General features: G+C 40.6%; 1 protein-coding gene across 4 annotated transcripts in view; it reads left to right on the top strand.

The window, feature by feature from the left end:
* Positions 1–22436, top strand: part of UQCC1 (ubiquinol-cytochrome c reductase complex assembly factor 1) — a 108230-nt gene that overhangs the window by 21053 nt on the left and 64741 nt on the right. For 2 of the 4 annotated variants that reach the window (XM_007963180.3, XM_037994976.2), the window contains 3 exons: positions 5589–5681; positions 7679–7786; positions 15367–15439. In XM_007963180.3, the coding sequence (XP_007961371.1) occupies positions 5589–5681; positions 7679–7786; positions 15367–15439 (274 nt within the window). The remainder of the gene's footprint in view (positions 1–5588; positions 5682–7678; positions 7787–15366; positions 15440–22436) is intronic. The other 2 variants (XM_007963190.3, XM_007963214.3) reach the window with 2 other exon arrangements.

The following is a 22436-nucleotide window of genomic DNA, read 5'->3' as shown; positions in this document are numbered from 1 at the left end:
CCCGGGTTCAAGCGATTCTCCTGCCTAAGCCTCCTGAATAGTTTGGATTACAGGTGCAAGCTACCACGTCCAGCTAATTTTTGTATTTTTAGTAGAGACGGGGTTTCACTATGTTAGCCAGGATGGTCTCCATCTTCTGACCTCGTGATCCATCCGCCTCAGTCTCCCAAAGTGCTGGGATTACAGGTGTGAGCCACTGCTTATAATTCATTTTCCAGTTAGTTATTTTGTTGATTAGATTGTCTCACCTTGGGCTATTGGGAACACCTTTTTTTTTTGTTTTTTGGTTTTTTTTTATTATACTTTAAGTTCTAGGGTACATATGCATAAAGTGCAGGTTTGTTACATATGTATACTTGTGCCATGTTGGTGTGCTGCACCCATCAACTCATCAGCACCCATCAACTCGTCATTTACATCAGGTATAACTCCCAGTGCAATCCCTCCCCCCTCCCCGCTTCCCATGATAGGCCCTGGTGTGTGATGTTCCCCTCCCCGAGTCCAAGTGATCTCATTGTTCGGTTCTATTGGGAACACCTTTATACATGCCCCCCATCATTTCTTGAATACTGTCTTATTTGCTGACACCACAAGATGTTTCAGGTTCGTGCTATATTTTCTTTGCCTGGCCCTAGATTCAAACATTTCTCCAAGGAGTCCTGACTTTTTTTTTTTTTTTTTTTAGATGGGGTCTCGCTGTGTTGCCCAGGTGGGAGTGCAGTGGTGCAATCTTGGCTCACTGCAACCTCCACCTCCTGGGTTCAAGTGGCTCTCCTGCCTCAGCCTCACAAGTAGCTGGGGATTACAGGTGCACACCACCATGCCCAGCTAATTTTTATGTTTTTTAGTAGAGAAGGGGTTTCACCATGTTGGCCAGGTTAGCCTTGAACTTCTGACCTCAGGTGATCCTCCTGCCTCCGCCTCCCAGAGTGTTGGGATTACAGGCGTGAGCCACCGCACCCGACCCTAATTCCTTTTATTGGAGAACAGTATTTAGAAATCAAGATCTGAGTATTAAGTGTGCATGAGCCTGTGTTGTTGAACTCTACTCAGACTTTTGAAGGCAGCTTGATATAGGGGACAGAACATAGCTTTGAATATATATTCTAGTCTTTAATGAACTTTACTTCTTTGAACCTTCACGTTCTAATTTGTAAAGTAGGAAAAAATAGGCCAAGCACAGTGGCTCATGCCTGTAATCTCAGCACTTTCGGAGGCCAAAGTGGGAGGATTGTTTGAGGCCAGGAATTTGAGACCAGCATGAGTAACACAGCAAGACCTCATCTCAACAAAAAATCAAGAATAGCTGGATCTCTGTGTTTCCAGGTACTCAGGAGGCTGAGTCAGGAGGATCCCTTAAGTCCGGGGGGGGGTGGTCAATGTTGCAGTGACCCATGACCACACCACTGTACTCCAGCCTGGGTGACACAGCAAGACCCTAACTCCAAAAAAAAAAAAAAAGGAAAGAAAGAAAGAAAGAAATAGGAGGGCAGGTGTGGTGGCTCATGCCTGTAATACCAGCACTTTGAGAGGCTAAGGTGGGCTGATCACTTGAGGTCAGGAGTTTGAGACTAGCCTGGCCAACATGGTCAAACCCTGTCTCTGCTGAAAAAAATACAAAAATTAGCTGGCGTGGTGGCACACGTCTGTAATCTCAGCTATTTAGGAGGCTGAGGCAGGAATGTTGCTTGAACTCAGGAGGTGGAGGTTGTAGTGAGCCGAAATCATGCCACTGCACTCCAGCCTGGGCGACAGAGCAAGACTCTGTCTCAAAAAAATAAAAAAAGAAATAGGAAAATATACTTTATAAGATTGTTGTGAGATAACGTAAGTAAAACACCAAGCATGTAGGTAGGTACTAGGCATACAGGAGATTTTCAATAAGTTGCAATTGCTATTTTTGTTGCTATTTATGTTCCTGTTACTTGGGAAAGTTTTCTCCTCTCTGTTTGAAATGAAACTGAAAAAAAAAAAAAAAGTTGTCCTAAAATTACCTTTACCAAATTGCAACCTCTCCCTTGGTCTTAGTTTCCTCATCTGTGAAGTGAAAAGGTTGGACCAGAATATCTCTGAGATTTCTTCCAGCTCAAGTGCTGTTATTCTGAGTTACTCTTTAGTTCTTCAGTTGCCTTTTCTCCAAGCTAAACAGCCTAAATTCCTTTTGACCTTTCCACTAGGACCTTTTATTCATCTCTTTGATCATTCCTGTGGTTCTTTTTTTGGATGTTCTCCAAAGTTGTCCTCTTTGAAAAAAAAAATATCCACCTAGTTTTTATTGAGTAGTGACTTCATGCCCAGAATGGTGTTGAGCACTGGGACAGAAAATGAAAGATGTATAAGATGGGCTGTGCCCTGGTGGAGCTTATAGTTGCTAAAAGGAGCAGATGCACACACCCATGGTATTCAAGAATTGCTTGAGTTCATCCCAGCACCCCCTTTCTACTTCTCTGCCCCTGTCATTCTTGTTTTTTTATTTTTATTTTTATTTTTATTTTTATTTTTTGAGACAGAGCCTCGCTCTGTCACCCAGGCTGAAGTACAGTAGCATGATCTTGGCTCACTGTAACCTCCACCTTCTGGGTTCAAACGATTCTCCTGCCTCAGCCTCCTGAGTAGCTGGGATTACAGGCACATGCCTGGCTAATTTTTGTTTTTTTTTGGAGGGGGGTAGAGATGGGGGTTTGCCATGTTGCCCAGGCTGGTCTCTAACTCCTGGACTCAGGCAACCCTCCCGCCTCGACCTCCCAGAGCGTTGGGTTTACAGGCATAAGCCACCACGCCCAGCCTATTGATGTTTTTTAATCTAAGCAAAGGAAAAATTGAGGTCTTTAAGGGTCGAGTGATTTTTTTTGTGGGAAGTGCAAGGACAAGAGTGGGTAGTACAAAAAAGTAAATGTGTGTGTTTATAAGTGTGTAGGTGTGGAGAAACTAGATGTTGTCTTTGATACTAGATACATAGGTACTTTAGTAGTTCAGTATAGTGTGGAATGTTAGCTCATGAATAATGGTAGGATAGAAATACAGTGGATGGTAGGACAGCCACAGAAGAAATCCACTGGTTACTCCTGGAACTGTGAGGAAAAAGAAGGATCTCATAGAACCTAACAGAAGAGGACCCAGCCCAAAGCACAGCTTGTGGAAACTGCTGTTGGCTGTGTTCTTTGAACCAGTTTAAGTGCTTTGTGTTTTAGATGGACCATTGCATTGATGTATGTGATGTAATGGGGAGGTGTTCTGTGTTTAGTCTGTGTTTTACAAAGCCTGCTTGATACTTATGAATTAAAGCCTAAGTGTCCTTGGGACTGACCAGAAGAATCCTGACTAATCTTTTAATATCCTTGTTTGGAAAGAAAAGTAAATAGTAACATTCCACAATTAGAAATTCTATTTTTTCTTCATTAGGGTTAAATAAAAAAAATCATTTTCATTCCATGTGTTCCATTTCTTCTTGGAATAAACCAGAATTGAAGGGTCAGTCCTCTTCCTGCTCCCTCTCACCTCTTTTTATTGTAAAGGTAATAAAGCATTAGTGAGAGTTTGGAAGCTAGATTATTTTATTTTATTTTATTTTTTGCCAGAGTTATTTTGGCTATAGATGCTTACATTTATCCATAATTCTAACTGAACAAAATAACTCTCTGGTTTCTTGTGTGTTCTTTCTAAACTTACCTATATGCAGTCTATGCAGTCATGTTTTTAACCTATAATTTTATACATATTATAAGCATTTTTTCATGTTAACAATAATATTCTCTAAGTAAACTGTGCACTCTGAGTGATGATGATGTGTCAGTGTAGGTTCATACTTTGTATCAAATGCACCACCCTGATGTGGGATGTTGATGGCCGGGGAGGCTGTGCATGTAGGGGAAGGGGTATGTGGGAACTCTGCCCTTTCCAGGCAGTTTTGCTATGAGCCTAAAACTGCTGTTTAAAAAAAAAAAAAAAAATCCCAGCCAGGCACCCAGGCTCAGGCCTGTAATCTCATTTTGGGAGTTCAAGGCATTTTGGGAGTTCAAGGCAGGAGGATCACTCACTGGAGTCCAGGAGTTTGAGGCCAGCCTGGGCAACATAGGGAGACACTGTCTCTATAGAAATACAAAAATCAGCAGGGTGTGATGACAGATGCCTGTAGTCCCAGCAACTCAGGAGGCTGAGGCGCGAGAATTGCTTGAGCCCGGGAAGTGGAGGTTGCAGTGAGCTGGGATTGCGCCACTGCACTCCAGCCTGGGCAATAGAGCCAGACCTTGTCTCAAAAAACAAAAACAAAACAACAAAAAATCCTCAGTGGATACCTGATTTTCCACTGAGTGACTGAACTTTAATTAACCATCTCCTTAGTGAACTTTCCTCCCAGTTTTCATTCTGTATAGTATCTGGCACATAATAATGGCTATTTTATTGCCAAATTGCTTTTAAATGCAATGTGAACATAAAAAAGGTGGCGATTGTGATCCAAACAATAGTGTTGATGATGATAGTGATGATGGAAACTTCTGCTATTTATTGAGTGCCTATTTTGTGAAAGGCACTTTATATATCTTATCTTCTTTCATCCTTACTGCAACTGAGGTTCAGTAAGTTTTCCATGGCCACTGAGCTTGTTGCAGGTGGCAGAAGCAGGTTTTAAACCTAAAAGTGACGGGTGTCTTTGTTTTTTTTTCCCGATATACTTCACTGCTGCCCATATTTAAATAGATACTTACTACAATTCTGTTTCCTAGAGTTGACTTAGATGTAGTTCCAGGTTTCCAGGGCTGAATTCTGTTTTTTTTTGAGACTGATTCTTGCTGTGTTACCCAGGCTGGAGTGCAGTGGCATGATACCTCCACCTCCTGGGTTCAAGCTATTCTCCTGCCTCAGCTTCCTGAGTAACTGGGATTACGGGTGCGTGCCACCACACCTGGCTAATTTTTTGTATTTTTAGTAGAGATGGGGTTTCACCATATTGGCTAGGCTCTGGAACTCCTGACCTCAAGTGATCCACCCGCCTCGGCCTCCGAAAGTGCTGGGATTATAGGTATGAGCCACGCCACCCAGCCTTTGAATTCACTCTCTCCTTTTTTTTTTTTTTTTTTTTTTTTTTACAAACAAGGTATTGCTCTTGCTGTGTCACCCAGGCTGAAGTGATCATAGCTCCCTGCAGCCTTGATCTCCTGGGCTCAAGTGATCCTCCCACCTCAGCCTCCTGAGCAGCTAGAACTGTAGGCATGCACCACCACACCCAGCCAATTAAAAAAATTGTAGAAATAGAGTCTTGCTATGTTGCCCAGACTGAGTCTTAAACCTCTGACCTCAAGCAGTCCTCTCACCTTGACCTCCCAAAGTGTTGGAATTATAGGTGTGAGCTCTTGTGCTTGGCCCAAATTCTTTTATTTCTTCAGGTATTCAACAGATATGTATTGGGCATCTGCTATGTAGTAGACACCCTTGTAGGTGCTGATCTTAGATCTTCTTGGTGAGCTGATCGCTGGGAAGTGGGCTAAGTAAGGTTGGAAAGATCCTATAGTCTTTACTTTGAAACAGCTCTGCTCAGATTAACCCTGTAAGTGCTCAGTGTTGCATAGATCTATATTTCTATTCTTCAGTGGCCCCAGATGAGCCAGTCCCGAGTATGTGGATCAGAACAGATTCCTGGAATAGACATACAGCTGAATAGGAAGTATCACGCCACACATAAGGTGAGAATTATCAGTGCATTCTATGTTTATAGAGTGCTTTCACACAGGTGTTCTTTGGATCTCAACAAAATTGTTAGCTAGCTGAGTTTTAGCGAATGCAGAAGGTGAGGCCCAGGGGGTAAAGTGACTTGCCCAAGGTCACAAGGATGCTAAGTAAGTGGCAGACAAAATGAATTTTTTTTTTCGGGGACAAGATCTTGCTCTGTCACCCAGGATGGAGTACAGTGGTGCCATCATAGCTCACTGTAACCTCGAACTCCCAAGCTCAAGCTATCCTCCTGCCTCAGCCTTCTGAATAGCTGAGATTTACAGGCATGCACCACTGTGTACTGCTAATTTTTAAATTTTTTTAGAAACCAAGGTCTTGTTTTGTTACCTAGGTTGGTCTCAAACTCCTGGCTTCAAGCAATCCTCCTGCCTCAGCCTCCCTAAGTGCTGGGATTGTTTAAAAAAATTTTTTTAACAGATGAGGCCTTGCTCTGTTGCCCTGGTGGAGTGCAGTGGCATGATCATGGCTCACTACAGCCTTGAACTCCTGGGATCAGGTGATCCTCCCACCTCGGCCTCCCAAAGTACTGGAATTACTGAGATTATAGGTGTGAGCCACCATGCCAGCCTGAATATTTGGAACTATTCTTCCATTGTCTTGTCTGGAAAACACTTAAGAGGAAAACGTATGAATTTTTTACATGTTAAAAATAAAGTGATATTTAACTTTTGGATAATTTTTTATTGGTTAAATAGCTTGCCTTTGCTTGGAGAGGGTTAACATTAGAACAGACTTTCCTTGGAGGTTATTTGCAAACTACAAGACTCATATTTTCTGTAGTCATTAATAAAATTTGTGAAACTCTTGCATTTACTAAAAAATGCAAGAGTTTAAAAACATTCAGTACTTGATTGCAGTTTTGAATGACTTTTTTTTTTTTTTTTTTTTTTTTTGAGACGGAGTCTGGCTCTGTCGCCCGGGCTGGAGTGCAGTGGCCGGATCTCAGCTCACTGCGAGCTCTGCCTCCCGGGTTCACGCCATTCTCCTGCCTCAGCCTCCCGAGTAGCTGGGACTACAGGCGCCGCCACCACGCCCGGCTAGTTTTTTGTATTTTTTAGTAGAGACGGGGTTTCACCGGCTTAGCCAGGATGGTCTCGATCTCCTGACCTCGTGATCCGCCCGTCTCGGCCTCCCAAAGTGCTGGGATTACGGGCTTGAGCCACCGCGCCCGGCCTTGAATGACTTTTGACTGCTTTCAGGCAGTATTTTTTTTTTCCTTTTCCTATTACATCAATAAGCATAGAATGTTTTACTTCTCAGAATTGTTCTTGGGAGATGGGGGTCAAGATTTCCTTTTGAAAGTCCTCTTTTTGAAGAACTTTTGTTCTAATACCCCACATTCGTCATCTGCTAGATATGGGTTAATAGACATACAGTCAATGAGGTGGACATGTCTTGCTCTGAAATTTGGAGGGCATCTATTAGGTTCAGTTCCAAATGTGTTTTCACTGAATGATAAGATGCTTAAAAAAATGAAAATTAAAAATTATAGGTGAAAACAAAAATCTAAGCAATAAAAATGCCCTCAGCCCGAGCATGGTGGCTCACACCTGTAATCCCAGCATTTGGGGAGGCTGAAGCAGGAAGATTGCTTGAGGCCAGGAGTTTGAGACCAGCCTAGGCAACAGGCTGTGGATCCTGCTCTCCACAGAACAACAGGCCGTGGACCCCACCTCCACAGAAAATTTTAAAAATTGACTTGGCGTGATGGCATGCACCTGTAATCCCAGCTACTTGGGAGGCTGAGGCAGGAGGATCACTTGAACCCAGAAGTTTGAGGCTGCAGTGAGCTATGATTGTGCCACTTCACTCTAGCCTGGGTGAAAGGAGGAGACTCTGACTGTATTTAAAAAAAAAAAAAAAATTCTCTCAGACCTGATGAGGAACAAAGCATTCTATTAAAATTTTTTTGCAACTAATTTTAGTTTCTTTCTTTTTGGTTAATCAGCTTTCTACTACCAAAGGTTCCCCACAGCCTGTTGAGGAGAAGGTTGGTGCTTTCACAAAGATAATAGAAGCCATGGGATTCACAGGACCTTTGAAATACAGTAAATGGGTAAAGTCCTTTAAGTTCTTCTCATTTTTCCTTTTGGGCATTGTGCTTTCTGCTCCTCATAGATTTTTTAAAGCTTCTGCATTGCTTTCATGGAATTCATACATTATTTTGGATGTGAGGACGATCTGGCTGTGACATCTGTCACTGCATTGATCACTAGGGTTGATTCGGCTGATCTGGCTGGGTAGGCAGGTGTTCCCTTCCTTCCTGACCACTCCATGTGCGACCTTTTTGAAGCTGTGTTCTTTGTTGAAGAGGATGACCTTCTGCAATACAGGAGGACCATTCTTTGATCAAGGGTATATAAGTAGCTGCACTCCACTGCCAGAACCTTCAAGTAAGCTCTCAAGGTCCATATATTATTCTGAGAACTTCTCCAAAATATCTCTGCCCACGTGCCACTACCCCTCACTGCTTCCAGTCAGATCTATGCAACATGTGGGACTGAACTAGTCCCTCCACCTGATTCCTTAGAAGCGTCTCATAGTAGCAGGCATGGCAATAAGACTGGGCTTTCCCTTGCTCCATGTTATGTCATATATAGACGACTTCTGAGGGGTCAGATGGGCCAAATGTTCTGATGGGCCACATTCTTAAGGAAGCATTACTTTCCGATGAACCTATATTTTATAAGGGATTTTCATTAAAATTTTACTAATCAGCATCTTTTTATTAAGTAATTAAGCCCACGATCTATTGTAATTCTTATTATGGAGGGATATTTGTTAGCTGTGTCAATCCCAGTCAACTCTTGGCCTAGCACATTATCTGTTATAATAGTAGTGGCTGTAAATGAATGAATGTCCTCTCTGCCTCAGATGTATACTGCCCCTAGGCTTTTATAATAATACCTCTGACCAATTATAGAAATAAAACATCAGCAATTCAGTTCTTCTCAGACCACTTATCTCCTAGAACGGTTGAGCATCCCAAATTGGAAAATCGGAAATCCAAAATCTAAAACGTTTGGAGTTTTTAGACATGATGCCCCAGGGAAATGCCCATTGGAGCATTTTGGATTTTTGGATTTGGGTTGCTCAGCTGGTTAAGTGTAATGCAGAGAATCCAAAATCCCCCCAAATCCAAAATTCAAAACACTTGTGTTTCCGCACGTTTCAGATAAGGAGTACTCAACCTGTGATACCATTTCTCTCTATCACTATGGCAGAAATGCCTTTTAATGCCTTTCAGGGTTGCTGGAATATTGGGTAAGCCGAATCGGTCATAAGTCAAAGCAAGCCCACTCAAAGCAGTAGGGAAGATGTTTCTAGAAAATATGAAAGCTTTACTCAGAACAACCAAGTAATGCCAGTTACACCATTTTAACAAGTTGGATTCAAATTCGAATTTCAATTTTATTATAGACTTCTACTTGTGGTTTCTTCTTATGGTGTCTGGTTCTCTTTCTAACAGTTCTCACTACAGCAAATAAGAGCTTCTCTCTATAATTACTCTTTTACCTGAATTCCGAAAAGTGAACAGTAATTCCACAAGCGTTTTGTTTTTAAAGGGCTTTGAAAAAATATAGAAAGAACACAAATACTGATAATGATATTCTTGAGTCCCTAAGGTATGAAGTATCTTCTTAATTGCCAGTGAAATATTAGTTATGTTCTTTAAAGTTGTATTTTTTAATATCTTAATTTTTTGACACTTGATAATTGTTGGTATATTTGGTAATGTTTTTAAGTAGAATCTTTTCCCCTATTAAAAAAATGTTGTGCTTATGGCATTTGGATTTACAAACTTAAAGTATATGTTTTGTTTGAAAATTAGAAATTAAGAGGGAAGTCAAAACAAAAAAAAGAAAAGAAACATTTACAGTTTTATTCATTTCTTGGTGATTGGGTTCCACTTGGTTGCTACCATATGTTTTGTATAGGCTGTTTTTTAATGATTCTAGAGGGAAAATTGACTATCATTTGGAGGATTACTAAATCATCAGGAAAATTCCTTCACTCTTTTATCCTAAGTTAGCCTCTGATTTTTCTTGGTTCCCTTGTGATATCAACTAAATCCCTGATGTTTGCATTTTAAAACTCTTTTATAATGTGATAGTTGTACTTTCTATAACCTTCATTTTACTTTATTTTATTTTATTTTAATTTTTTTTTTTTTTTTTTTTTTTTTTTTTTTTTTTTTTGAGACGGAGTCTCGCTCTGTCACCCAGGCTGGAGTGCAGTGGCCGGATCTCAGCTCACTGCAAGCTCCACCTCCCGGGTTCACGCCATTCTCCTACCTCAGCCTCCCCAGTAGCTGGGACTACAGGCGCCCGCCACTGCGCCCGGCTAGTTTTTTTCTATTTTTTAGTAGAGACGGGGTTTCACCATGGTCTCGATCTCCTGACCTTGTGATCCGCCGCCTCGGCCTCCCAAAGTGCTGGGATTACAGGCGTGAGCCACCGCGCCCGGCCCAATTTTTTTTTTTTTTTTTTTTGAGACAGAGTCTCACTCTGTTACCCAGGCTGGAGTGCAGTAGCGTGATCTCAGCCTACTGTAACCTCCGCCTCCCAGGTTCAAGCAATTTTTCTGCCTCAGCCTCCTAAGTAGCTGGGACTACAGGTGCATGCCACCACACCTGGCTGACTTTTGTATTTTTAGTAGAGTTGGGGTTTCACCATGTTGGGCCAGTCTGGTCTCGTCCTGACCTCAAGTGATTCCACCTGCCTCGGCCTCCCAAAGTGATGGGATTATAGGAATGAACCACTGCGCCCAGCCTGTAACCTTCATTTTAAAATTTGTTACATCACAGTATCAAAGTATGACATTCTAGTGTAATTGAGATGTGAAAATGTATGTGTAACTTTTCATTTTGAAAAACAGAACCGTTTTCAGCAATGTTGATTCAAATCAATACACTTGTATTGGATTGCACTGGCAAAATTATTTGTTTTGTGTTTTCACATGTATTTGATTAGGGAGTAAAATACCTGCATGTCTATCCATATCAGCAGTATCAGCTATCTTTTCTCTTTTTCTTTAATGTTTTCATATATTATTCCCATGTTCTGTAATCATATTTAGGATCTTAAATGTAACTTTTCCTTACCTATGTGAGTATCCTGGAGTCATCATTTTAAAAAATTATCTTTATATGCAGTATCAGGTGAGATAAGGATAATATTTACCCAACTCAGCCACATGGCATAGAATAGGTTTCCATATGAGCATTAAGCCAAAAAGTTATTCCTTTTCTGAAGGACACTGACAAACTGGAATGTATTCAGAGGTAGGCAGTGAGCCTTATGAAAGCTTTAGAAACTGTTAAGAATGGTTGAAGGAAGTAGGGATGCTTAGCCTGGAAAAGAGAAGACAGGATGATTCTTCTCAGGTATTTGAGGGGCAACTGTGAAAAAAAGAAGGTATTCCAGTGGGCAGAATAATGTTCAATGAATGTTACATGAAGCAGATTTTAAGTTTAGCAAAATAAGAATCTAACAAGAATTGTCCTGCGGTGGGATAGGTACAAGGTCGTTGGTCTTGTTTGAGCAGAGGCCCAGATGGTTGACTGTGAATCAAGAATGCTGTAGAAGGATTTCCAGTAGACAATAGAAGGTTCAAATGATTTAAAAGACCCTTCTAACTCTTTTTATTTTTTTTGAGTTGGAGTCTCGCTCTGTCACCCAGGCTGGAGTACAGTGGCGCGATCTCGGCTCACTGCAACCTCTGCCTCCCGGGTTCAAGCAATTCTCCTGCCTCAGCCTCCCAAGTAACTGGGATTATGGGTGCCCGCCACCACGCCCAGCTAATTTTTGTATTTTTAGTAGAGAGGGGGTTTCACCATATTGGCCAGCCTGGTCTCTTGGCCAGGCTAGTCTCAGAACTCCTGACCTCGTGATCCGCCCACCTCAGCCTCTCAAAGTGCATTACAGGCGTGAGCCACCTCGCCAGGCCCTTTCAAACTCTTACATAGCTGTTAATGCAATCCTTTTACTAGATTTGTTTTTCATCCTGTAGGATGTTAAAAAATGCATCAGTTCATGGGAGAGCAGATTTTCATTTCCTAAAGCTGTTCAAGGTGCCTCTCTTTTACTCAAGTAAAAAATGACTGATGAAGTCTTCTAAAGTTAAAATGAAATAAATATGAAGTCATCCAAGGACCAAACAGCTTGTATTGACTGGTTGAAAATTCAGTCCCCTACCTCCTTAACTCAGATCCATGCATGATTCTTGAAGAGGTTCTTTCCTCAAGTTATTATTTCTAATCTCTGTGTGATAGTCTTAAGGGACTTGCTTTAGAGATTTGTCCAGGAAAATGGCTCATCCAAGAATAAAGGCTTGGCCTTGCAGCAGGAAAAGTGAAGAACTATAAAATACTCCTGATTGCCATAGCATAAGCACTGAAAACATACTCTGGCCAATCTGGTGAAGTCTTCATTGTTTGTGATGAATGCTTTTTCACAAACGTGTTGTTGGGGAAGCTTCCTTCTAAAGGAAAGTCTTGGGCCTTGGGCCTTAAAGGCAAGTCTCCAGGCAAGGTGATTAATTATGAACCCAGAGGATTTTATATCTAGGAATCTGAAGGAGACTACAAGTTTGAAAAAAAAAGATCAAGAAATAGGTGATTAGAAATTTTAAAGTTACATGCTTGTCTATAGCTGAATTGGGCCATAAGCTCTGTGAGAACAGGGATTTTTTTCTGTTTTGTCTACTGCTCTATTCTCATCATCCAGATCAGTGCCAGGCACTGAGTTATGTACTCAGTGAATTATTGGATGAAGCAAGGAGCTGGGGCAGATGTCCTGAACTCCTTGTCTTAAGGATAGGAGTAGACCTGTCAAGGCCAAATTATTAGGATCGTGATATTATTAGATTATCATTAGTTTGGTAATGGCACAGACCAGTGCTTCCCAAGATGTGTTCTGTGGTCAAATACTTCCTAGAACTGCAAGTGTTAACAAAATTAAACAGGCTTTTATTTTTTTGTCTGTTGATATGGTGAAACTGATTGATTTGTCAGTGTTGAATTATCTTTGCATTCCTGGGTTAAATTTCACTGGATTGTGATATATTGTCCTTTTAAAAATATTGATGGATTTAATTTTAAAATATTTTTTTAAGGAATTTTGCACCTGTGTTCATGAAGGCTATTGTTCTGTAGTTTTGTTTTCTCCTAATGACCTTGGTTTTGATATCAGGATAAAGTTGGCCTTATTGAATGAACTGGGAAATATCGTTTCTTGTTTTCTGGCAGAGTTTGTGTAGATTTCGTAACATTTCTTTTTTTTCTTTTTCTTTTTTGTTTTGAGATGGAGTCTCATTCTGTCGCCAGGCTGGAGTGCAGTGGCGCGATCTCGGCTCACTGCAACCTCCGCCTCCTGGGTTCAAGCCATTCTCCTGCCTTAGCCTGGGACTACAGGTGCACACCACCATGCCCAGCTAATTTTTATATTTGTACTACAGATGGAGTTTCACCATGTTGGCCAGGATGGTCTCAATCTCTTGACCTCGTGATCCACCCGCCTCAGCCTTCCAAAGTGCTAGGATTACAGGCGTGAGCCACCACGCCTGGCTGATTTCGTAACATTTCTTTAGATGTTCAGTACAGTTCTCTAGTGATGCTATCTGGGTCTGCAGTTTGCATTGTGCGAAGGTTTTTAACCACAAATCCAATTTATTTAATAGATATAAGACTATTCATGTTATTTATTTTAGTGAGCTTTGATAGTTTGTATCTTTCAAGGAATTTGTCCGTTTCATCTAAGTAATCACATTCATTGGAGTAAAGTTGTTCATAGTATTCCCTTATTATCCTTTTAATGTCTTTAGGATATGTAGTGATGTCTGCTCTCTGATTCCTGACATTGAAAATTTGTATCTTATGTGTTTTGGGCTTTTTTTTTTCCTTGATCAGTTTTATAGGTTATCAATTTTATTGAAAAAAAAATTTTGTTTTTTGAGGTGGAGTCTCGCTCTGTCACCCAGGCTGGAGTGCAGTGGCACGATCTCGGCTCACTGCAACCTCTGTCTCCCAGGTTCAAACGATTCTCCTGTCTCAGCCTTCTGAGCAGCTGGGACTATAGGCACGCACCACCATGGCCAGCTAATTTTTGTATTTTTGGTAGAGATGGAAACGTTTTGCCATGTTTCCCAGGTTGGTCTCCAACTTCTGGGCTCAGCTGATCTGCCTGTCTCGGCCTCCCAAAGTGCTGGGATTACAGGCATGAGCCACCATGCCTGACCTGGCTTTGATTTTCTTTATTTTATTTTTCTGTTTCAGTTTTGTTGATTTCTGCTCTTTACTGTATCATTCTTTCTGCTTGCTTTTAGGTTTAATTTGCTTTTCATTTCTAGTGTCTCATCATGGGTTTTGTTTAAATGTGGGCTTCTAATGCTGACTTACTCCCCAGATAGGGATATCTGATTTCTATTGTCTATTTCTATATGTCCTGTTTTCCCCTGTATTAACTTTAGACTGGAAGCTCTTAAAAATATGACAGATCTCAAATTATCATATAAAATATCTTAATTACAATCAGAGACGTAATCATTCCTTAATTTGTTATGAGTATCTACCTATCAGAGACACTTGCTTTAACTCTAGAGAATATAGAAAAATATGAACACTATATAGTTTTGGGTATAGTATGTTCTTGGTGACTTTAAACCTTAATATCATAGCTCCACTAAGTTCTAGATTGGTTTTTCTTCAGTTGCTATGTCATTCTCAGCCTGTATACATTTGTTTTTAGTCTATGCATATTTGAGTTTGTAACTTTCCCTGTTGTTTTAAGAAAAAATCAGCTTCTAGAAGCCTTGTTGATGTACTCATTTATTTAGTTATATCCTTAATGAAATGTTTGGAAGTCCTTAAAATACCTGTTCCTATAGTGCTGAGTTGGTCTTCAGACCTATAAGTCAACTCTTAAATAATTTATTTTTAGATTTATTTTTATTAAGGCATAATTTATATACAGTATAATATACAAATCTTAAGTATACAGCTCAGTGAATAAATTAAAACCACCACTCATATCAAAAGCCTAAGAGAGTTCCTAGTGCTTTGGGATTAGTAAAAGTTTGATTCTTATATTTTGCACTCATTAGAAACCCTTATTTACAGATACAATGTTAATCAGCAAACTATAAAACTAAAGAAAATCTGGAAAAAAGATACCTCTTATTCCATTGCCCAGAGATTTATAGAATAGATAGTAGTGCCTCTGAGGAAAGATTAAAGGCTTGAGGGTTTTTGTTTGATTTTGGCCAGAAGAATGTGTAATTTTTTTCTATAAAGGATTTCAGATACTGAAGAGTTAGTGTGGATAATGCTGAACAGTGATTTAGAGCCACAAATGTGGTGAAGTAGGTTGGAGTTAAATGAGAGATTTCATTTAAATATTGGAAAAGCCTTTCTGAGGTTTTCATGCTGAAGTCCTAAAATATGAAAATTGTGTGAAGTCTGTATGAATGGCTAAACTCTAAGAAAACAAAAAATATTTGTATTGGTTTAAATTACCTGAGAGAGGTTTGGACCCTTCCTTCTAGTTGAAGAAATATAAGATTCTGTGACCCATGTCTAATGGAAATAGAACATCCACTTGGTCATGTCTTGAGTTTGGTTTTATTCTCTTTGTCTAGAAGATTAAGATTGCGGCCCTGCGCATGTATACTAGCTGTGTGGAGAAAACTGACTTCGAGGAATTCTTTCTAAGTAAGTTATTGTTTGATAGTACTGAGAAGGAGAACAAATCTACATTTCATTTTTATGATTGTGTTTTAATAGGATAGGTTTTTTTAGTCCCTAGTGAAACAGTTTTTCCTGCACAAAGCATATAATCCAAACTGCCTATTTTTCTCTTTAAAAAAATTATTGTATGTATTTCTTTAGAGACAGGGTCTTGCTGTGTTGCCTGGGCTGGCCTCAAACTCCTGGGCTCAAGCAGTCCTCCCACCTCAGCCTCCTGAATAGTAGCTAGGACTAAAAGCACATGGCACTGTACCCAGCTGCTTTTCTTTTTTAATAGGGTAAACAGAGAGCAAAAGGATCCTATAAATAAAACATTTTGCTTATTTTGAAAAAACAAACAAACTGTACTTTGACACTATCTCTCTTGTCCACATGTGTATCTTTTTACATAAGAGTATTCGTAGTAAACATATTCTGTTTTACATTCTGGAATTTTTTTTTTTTTTTTTTTTGAGACAGAGTCTTGCTCTGTTGCCCAGGCTGGAGTGCAGTGGTGTGATCTTGGCTCAGTGTAACCTCCCTCTCCACCTCCCAGGTTCAAGCAATTTTCCTGCCTTGGCCTCCCGAATAGCTGGGATTATAGGCATGCGCCACCACACCCAGCTAATTTTTGCATTTTTAGTTGACATGGGGTTTCACTATGTTGGCTAGGCTGGTTTCAAACTCCTGACCTCATGTGATCCGCCCTCCTTGGCCTCCCAAAATGCTGGGATTACAGGCGTGAGCCACTGTGCACGGCCCATTCTGGATGTTTTACTTAGCGTTTTGACATGGACTTTTGGTCAACTATTCCTCTTTTGTTTTTAAGTTTTGTTTTAATTAATCCTGGATTAATTAAAATTAATCCATGATTAATCCTGGATTATTATTTTTCTCATGTTAAAAGATGATTGGGTCAAAAGGCACATATAATTTTATTATGTTTACCTCATTGATAAATTGCTTTCCAAAAGGGTTTTGCTGGTTTAGACTATCAGAAGCAGTTGATTGTTATCACAGTATTAATTTTGATGCTGTAAACAGTTATATTATTAACAAAGTTAATTAAAGCAGGTACTTGTAATTGGGAGAGATTAAATCATTTCCAGTTCCACAGATTTTGGAAGGAAATGTATGCTGTGTACTTCTGTGGTAATAGTCACATCCTCAAAGCAGCATACACCTAAATGTATACATTTGAGATTTTTCTCTAGCAGCAAATATTTACATATAATTGTGTTCACAACAATGAAGAAAGCTGGATGCAATTTTGGTTATTTAATAACTATTTTTTTGTTTCGTCTTGTTTTTTGAGACTTGTTTTGAGTCTTGTTCTATTGCCCAGTTTGGAGTGGAATGGCGCCATCTTGACTCACTGCTTCCTCCACCTCCCAGTTTGAAGTAATTCTTGTGCTTCAGCCTCCTGAGTAGCTGGGACTACAGGTGCATGCCACCATGCCCAGCTAATTTTTGTATTTTTTTTAGTAGAGACAGGGTTTGGCTATGTTGACTAGGCTGGTCTCAAACTCTTGGCCTCACGTGATCCACCTGCCTTGACCTCCCAACCCAAAGTTCTGGATTACAGGTGTGAGCCATGGGGCCTGGCCTATTTTAGTTTTTAAAAATCAAATAAATACAAATCATTTTGTTTATTTTACTGTCTCAGCAGACTGATACCAAAAACTAAAATACCATACTGAATTATAATTCCAATTTAATGTCCACCTTTCATTTCTTCTTTATTCATAACCTGGAAAGAATATTTTCCTGCTTCTTTGTTAGTCTAGGATAAGTTAGTCCAAAAGGAAAAAATATTTTTTCTCTACCTGATGAAGCTATTAATATTAGAAACTGCTTTTTTTCTTTTTCTTTTTTTTTAGAGACGATCTTGCTCTGTCGCCTAGGCTGGAGTCAGTGGCTCTAGCCCTTTTACTGCATCCTTTTACTCCTGGCTCAAGCAGCCCTCCCACCTCAGCCTCCTGAGTCGCTGGGACTACAAACACATGCCATTATGCCTGGGTAATTTGTTTATTTTTATTTTTTGTAGAGACAGGGTCTCACTATGTTGCCCAGGCTGGTCTCGAACTCCTGGTCGTAGGCCTTAAGTGATCCTGCCTCAGCTTCCTCGCCTAGGCTGGAGTGCAGTGGCAGGATCTAAGCTCACTGCAGGCTCCGCCTCCCGGGTTTACGCCATTCTCCTGCCTCAGCCTCCTGAGTAGCTGGGACTACAGGCGCCCGCCACCTTGCCCGGCTAGTTTTTTGTATTTTTTAATAGAGATGGGGTTTCACCGTGTTAGCCAGGATGGTCTTGATCTCCTGACCTCGTGATCTGCCCGTCTCGGCCTCTCAAAGTGCTGGGATTACAGGCTTGAGCCACCGCGCCCGGCCTTTTTTTTTTCTTTAAGTGCCTTCGTGAATCCGTGTGTGAAGTATTTTTCATCATGTCTTTTTGAAACCTCATTCTCAGGCTGGGCATGGTGGCTCACGCCTGTAATCCCAGCACTTTGGGAGTCTGAGGCGGGTGGATCACTTGAGGTCAGGAGTTCGAGACCAGCGTGGCCAACAGGGTGAAACCCCTCTCTCTACTAAAATACAATAAAATTAGCTGGGCATGGTGGTGGGCTAATCCCAGCTACTTAGGAGACCAAGGCAGGAGAATCACTTGAACTCGGGAGGCAGAGGTTGCAGTGAGTCAAGATCACACCACTGCACTCCAGCCTAGGCGACAGAGCAAGACTCCGTCTCAAAGAAACAAAACAAAAACAAAAACAAAAAAACAACAACCCTCATCCTCAGACATCTATTTAATGTCTATTTTATATTTGATTCAATAAATAACTCAGACATTTCTTAGAATTATTTTGAAAGGATGCTTACTAGATATCTTTGTCTTGGCCAGCTGTTCATTATTGAAGGTTCTTCAGTTAATATTATAGTATTGAATAATAAGACTTTTTACATATTTAACATATCATGTTTCAATTCATAGCCTGTTGTAAACTACTTATAAAACTTAAGAAAAGTTTATAAATAACTTTTATACTATTAGCTCACATAGTATGCTTTTACATTTGTCTCACTTAGGAGTTACAAAATATTGTGGGCTAGGAAGGGCTTGTATTATTTTCATTTTGTTTTATTTTGTTTTCAGAAACAGTTGAGCCTCAAAGAGGCTAAGTGACTCACCCAGGGTTGCCTAGCCAAGCCTTGAACCTGTGTTGTCTGGTTTAAAATCCAGGGATTTTTCCACTATAACATATTGCCTGTGAATGAGTGTAATTGCAAATTAGAAAATGTAATACATTTTAATATTTTCTGTATTTTGTTATATTTAAATGCAAACTATCTCTGTGAGATTTTCTATTGGTATTGGAAACCGATGTTTATACTAACTATAGTGTGTACCTATTGGTGAGCTTTGTCCTAGCTTAGCCTTTGAAGTAGTTACCTAGGGAGAAAGTAAATTTTTCAGTAACGCCACTCTTCAGGTTTTCTGAGACTCAGTTTGAGAATTTACTTTTGAGACCAATAGCATGTTCATTTTTATTACGTTCTATTGTGGCCCATCTTAGTCATTTGTGGGTAGATTAAGTTTTCATATCAAACCAAAGTGCTTCCAAACTGTGGCTAGTGAATAAAAAGAGAACAAATCTAGAATATGCCATCTGGAGGCAGAAGATTACAAATATCTTTAAAATAATTACACTGACTTTCCTGTGGCTTGGATTCTAAAGAGTAGGTGAGACAGGTTTGAAATAAGAGAAAGGGGCTGGGTGCAGTGGCTCACACCTGTAATCCCAGCAGTTTGGGAAGCCGAGGCAGGAGGATCCCTTGAGCTGAGGAGTTCAAGACCAGCCTGGGCAAAAAAAAAAAAAAAAAAAAAAAAGAATGAAACAAGAGAAAGCAATGTATATATTGCTTCCCAAGATTGTACTTTTTAAAGTGGTCATTGCTCACTTGGACTTGTGGTATTTTAGGGCTTAACTTTTGGAGTCCTGAGAATTCAGCCGCCCGCTGTTTCTTAGATATTTTGAGGATGTCTTTTGTCTGAGCGTGTTGCACTGATGAATACACAGCGGTTTGCTGACTGGTCTTTTAGAGATGTTCTGCTCTGAAGAGCACTTTGGAGCAGAGGTGGTCAGTCAGTAGAGTTCCTGTTTAATTCCACAGTGTTGTCTGCAGACTGCTTTGTCTTTAACCCTTAAGAGACTAGAGGCATTGGAGAGGAGGTTCTTTAATGAATACATTCTGAGTCTGTGGTTGAGGTTTATCACTGATACAATCTGAAATAATTAATGAGGTTTTTCAAAGATAATTTCAATTCTATTTAAATAATTGGCTGAAAACCAACAATAGTGAATATTTATTGAGTACCTACTAACTTAATACTAACCATTTTGCTAAACATTTTATAGGCCTTATCTCATTCTCACAAAAATCTTACAAGGTCAGTTATCTTGTTTTTCTCATTTTTACAGAGAAGAAAATTGCGTAATTTTACCCAGTGTCACATAGTGAGTGAGAGGTAGAGTCAAAGTATTGAATCAGGCAGTCTGACCCCACATTAAATGTACAACCGTGTTATGCTGCCTTCCCATAACAGTAATGAACTATTTAATTGTATCCAACTTGATGTCAAGAAAGAAAGTGCCTAGCTTCAGAAACTGAAGTACTGAATGTGCATTGGAGCAAGAGTGTGATCGTGGCAAAATACTACAGCAGGTTTTAACTTTGAAATGTTTAAATGCATTTCACTGAACTAAAGAATCTGCTGTATTTTTGCGTAGTTCACAGTCAACAGTCATTGGTGTTACTTTTTAGGGCTTTACCCTGTGGGTTTCTGTTCTGACACCAGTGTGTATAGGGACTCAATCATATGCCAGCACTTTTCCCACCCTCAGCCCTGAGGTGACCCCAGAAGGGGAAATTGTGACCCACGTCCAGCTGCTGGCCTGTCTGTCTGTCTGTGCTTTCCAGCCCAAGAACTGATTCCCTCTCTGAGAAAATTGGAAAGGCTCCTGGAGGCTGCCGAGAAGCTTTGATGTAGAGGTAGCAATTGAACAGATTGTCCTTTAGAAGCAGCCAAATTTCATTTTCCAGATTGAAAGACAGACTTCCAAGAAAATTTTTCTTTTTAATGTTTTGTTCTAGCATCCAAAAAAGACCCAACTTCAGATCCGGGCTTGAGAGTTTCTCAGGGCTATTCTCGTCTAGGTGGAGGGTGGTTGGCCCATTCTCAGATGGCATGTGTCTTAATAGCTGTATGGCTGGCCAGACCAGCCTTCAGCTCCCTCCTGCTGGGCTCTGAGAGGAAGTCAACTTGACAGCTGCTAGGCACCTCCCAGTAAGCTCACCAAAGTATTTTGGTGTCACTTTGTGACAGACTTGGATTCAAACTGCAGCCCTGCCACTAGCTTGTTAATATTGTGGCTGCCCACATGTTACTTAGTTTGAGTCTGTTTCCTCATCTCTAAAATGAGGAGTGTAATGCTTCCCTCCAGGGTTAAAGTGAGGATTGAGTGAGATAATGTATTGACATGGCTTGCAGTAGATCTGGTATGCAGATGGGCTCTTAGTGAGTGTTAGTTTCTGATAGTGGTATTAGAGAGGCTGTTAGAGCAGGATTAAGAACACAGTGTTTGGAATCAAGTAGATCTGAATTTGATCTCAGGTGTCTCTTTTCATGACCTTGAACAGCAATTGTCTTGGTCTCTCTGAGTCACTTTTCTTACCTGTCAATTTGGGATATCAATGCCTACCTCAGGGTTGTTGGGAGGATTCATTGAGCTCATGGATGTAAAGAACCCAGTAGAACATCTGGCACGTAGTAAGCCTGCAGTGAATTACAGCTCTTTATTACTGGTGCTGTTAATGTACCTCACAGGGGTCCGGGCCTATGTTTTATCTCCTGGTGACCCCTCTTTGTTATCATTTAGTACCTTGTATACCTTGATGGTTGCTGAAAAGCAGAGAATAGTGCTTCTTTCTTGAGTCATTGCCCCAAAGGACAGATTCTACCATAAGGGCCCAAATTCCCCACTTATTTATTCTCTTTTTGCATCTTCCTCTTGCTCTGGCTTTTCTCCCTGTTATGTAATAAGGAGGGCACATTCAGTGGGAGACTCCTCATCCAGCAGGAGGCTTTTCTTAGCTGAGTGAGAATTGAGAGGCTTTGATGTCTGGGCACAGAACTAATTTGTGGGATCTGAAACCAAGGAGAAGCCCTTCCCAGTTTTGTTATTTCTAGGGGGTGATGAACAGCCTTTCACTAAATACAATATGCTTTCTTATTCAGCTGCAGCTCCTTAGAGCCCTGACTTTTTTCGCCTGATCTTTTCTTTTTCTTTTTTCTTTTTTTTTTGAGACAGGGTCTTGCTCTGTCACTCAGGCTCAAGTACAGTGATATGATCTTGGCTCATTGTAACCTCCACCTCCCTGGCTCAAGTAATCCTCCCACCTCAGCCTCCCAAGTAGCTGGGACTATAGGTGCATGCCACCATGCCCAGCTAATTTTTGTATTTTTTTGTAGAGACGGGGTCTCACTATGTTTCCCAGGCTGGTCTCAAACTCCTGGGCTCAAGCAATCCACCCGCCTCAGCCTCCGTAAGTGCTGGATTACAGGTGTGAGCCACTGCACCCAGTTCCTGGTGATTTCTTTTGGGCAAATCATTTAGCACACCCATATCCATAGCACATTGGGTACCTTACAGAAAGAAGACAGGAAAAGGGTACTAGAAAGACTTAAGCCTCTCAGTGGAGCCCAAGTGAAAAAAGTGAGGGAGTGTTTGCCTAGCTTTTCAGAATTCAAGCGCATGGAGGGAAAATACTGTAGAATCACACGGAAGCTAGAAGGAACCATAGAAATAATCTAGGCCACATTCCACAAGGTGAGAAAACCAAGACTCAAAGGGCAGAAGTGATTTGTCCAAGGCCACATAACAAGCTGGTAACAGGGCTAGAACTAGAAGGCTGGTGGTCAGAC

The sequence above is a fragment of the Chlorocebus sabaeus genome, chromosome 2 (genome assembly GCF_047675955.1).
Source record: "Chlorocebus sabaeus isolate Y175 chromosome 2, mChlSab1.0.hap1, whole genome shotgun sequence".
Classification (NCBI taxonomy): Eukaryota; Metazoa; Chordata; class Mammalia; order Primates; family Cercopithecidae; genus Chlorocebus; species Chlorocebus sabaeus.
This window is presented reverse-complemented; position numbering and strand designations above follow the sequence as displayed.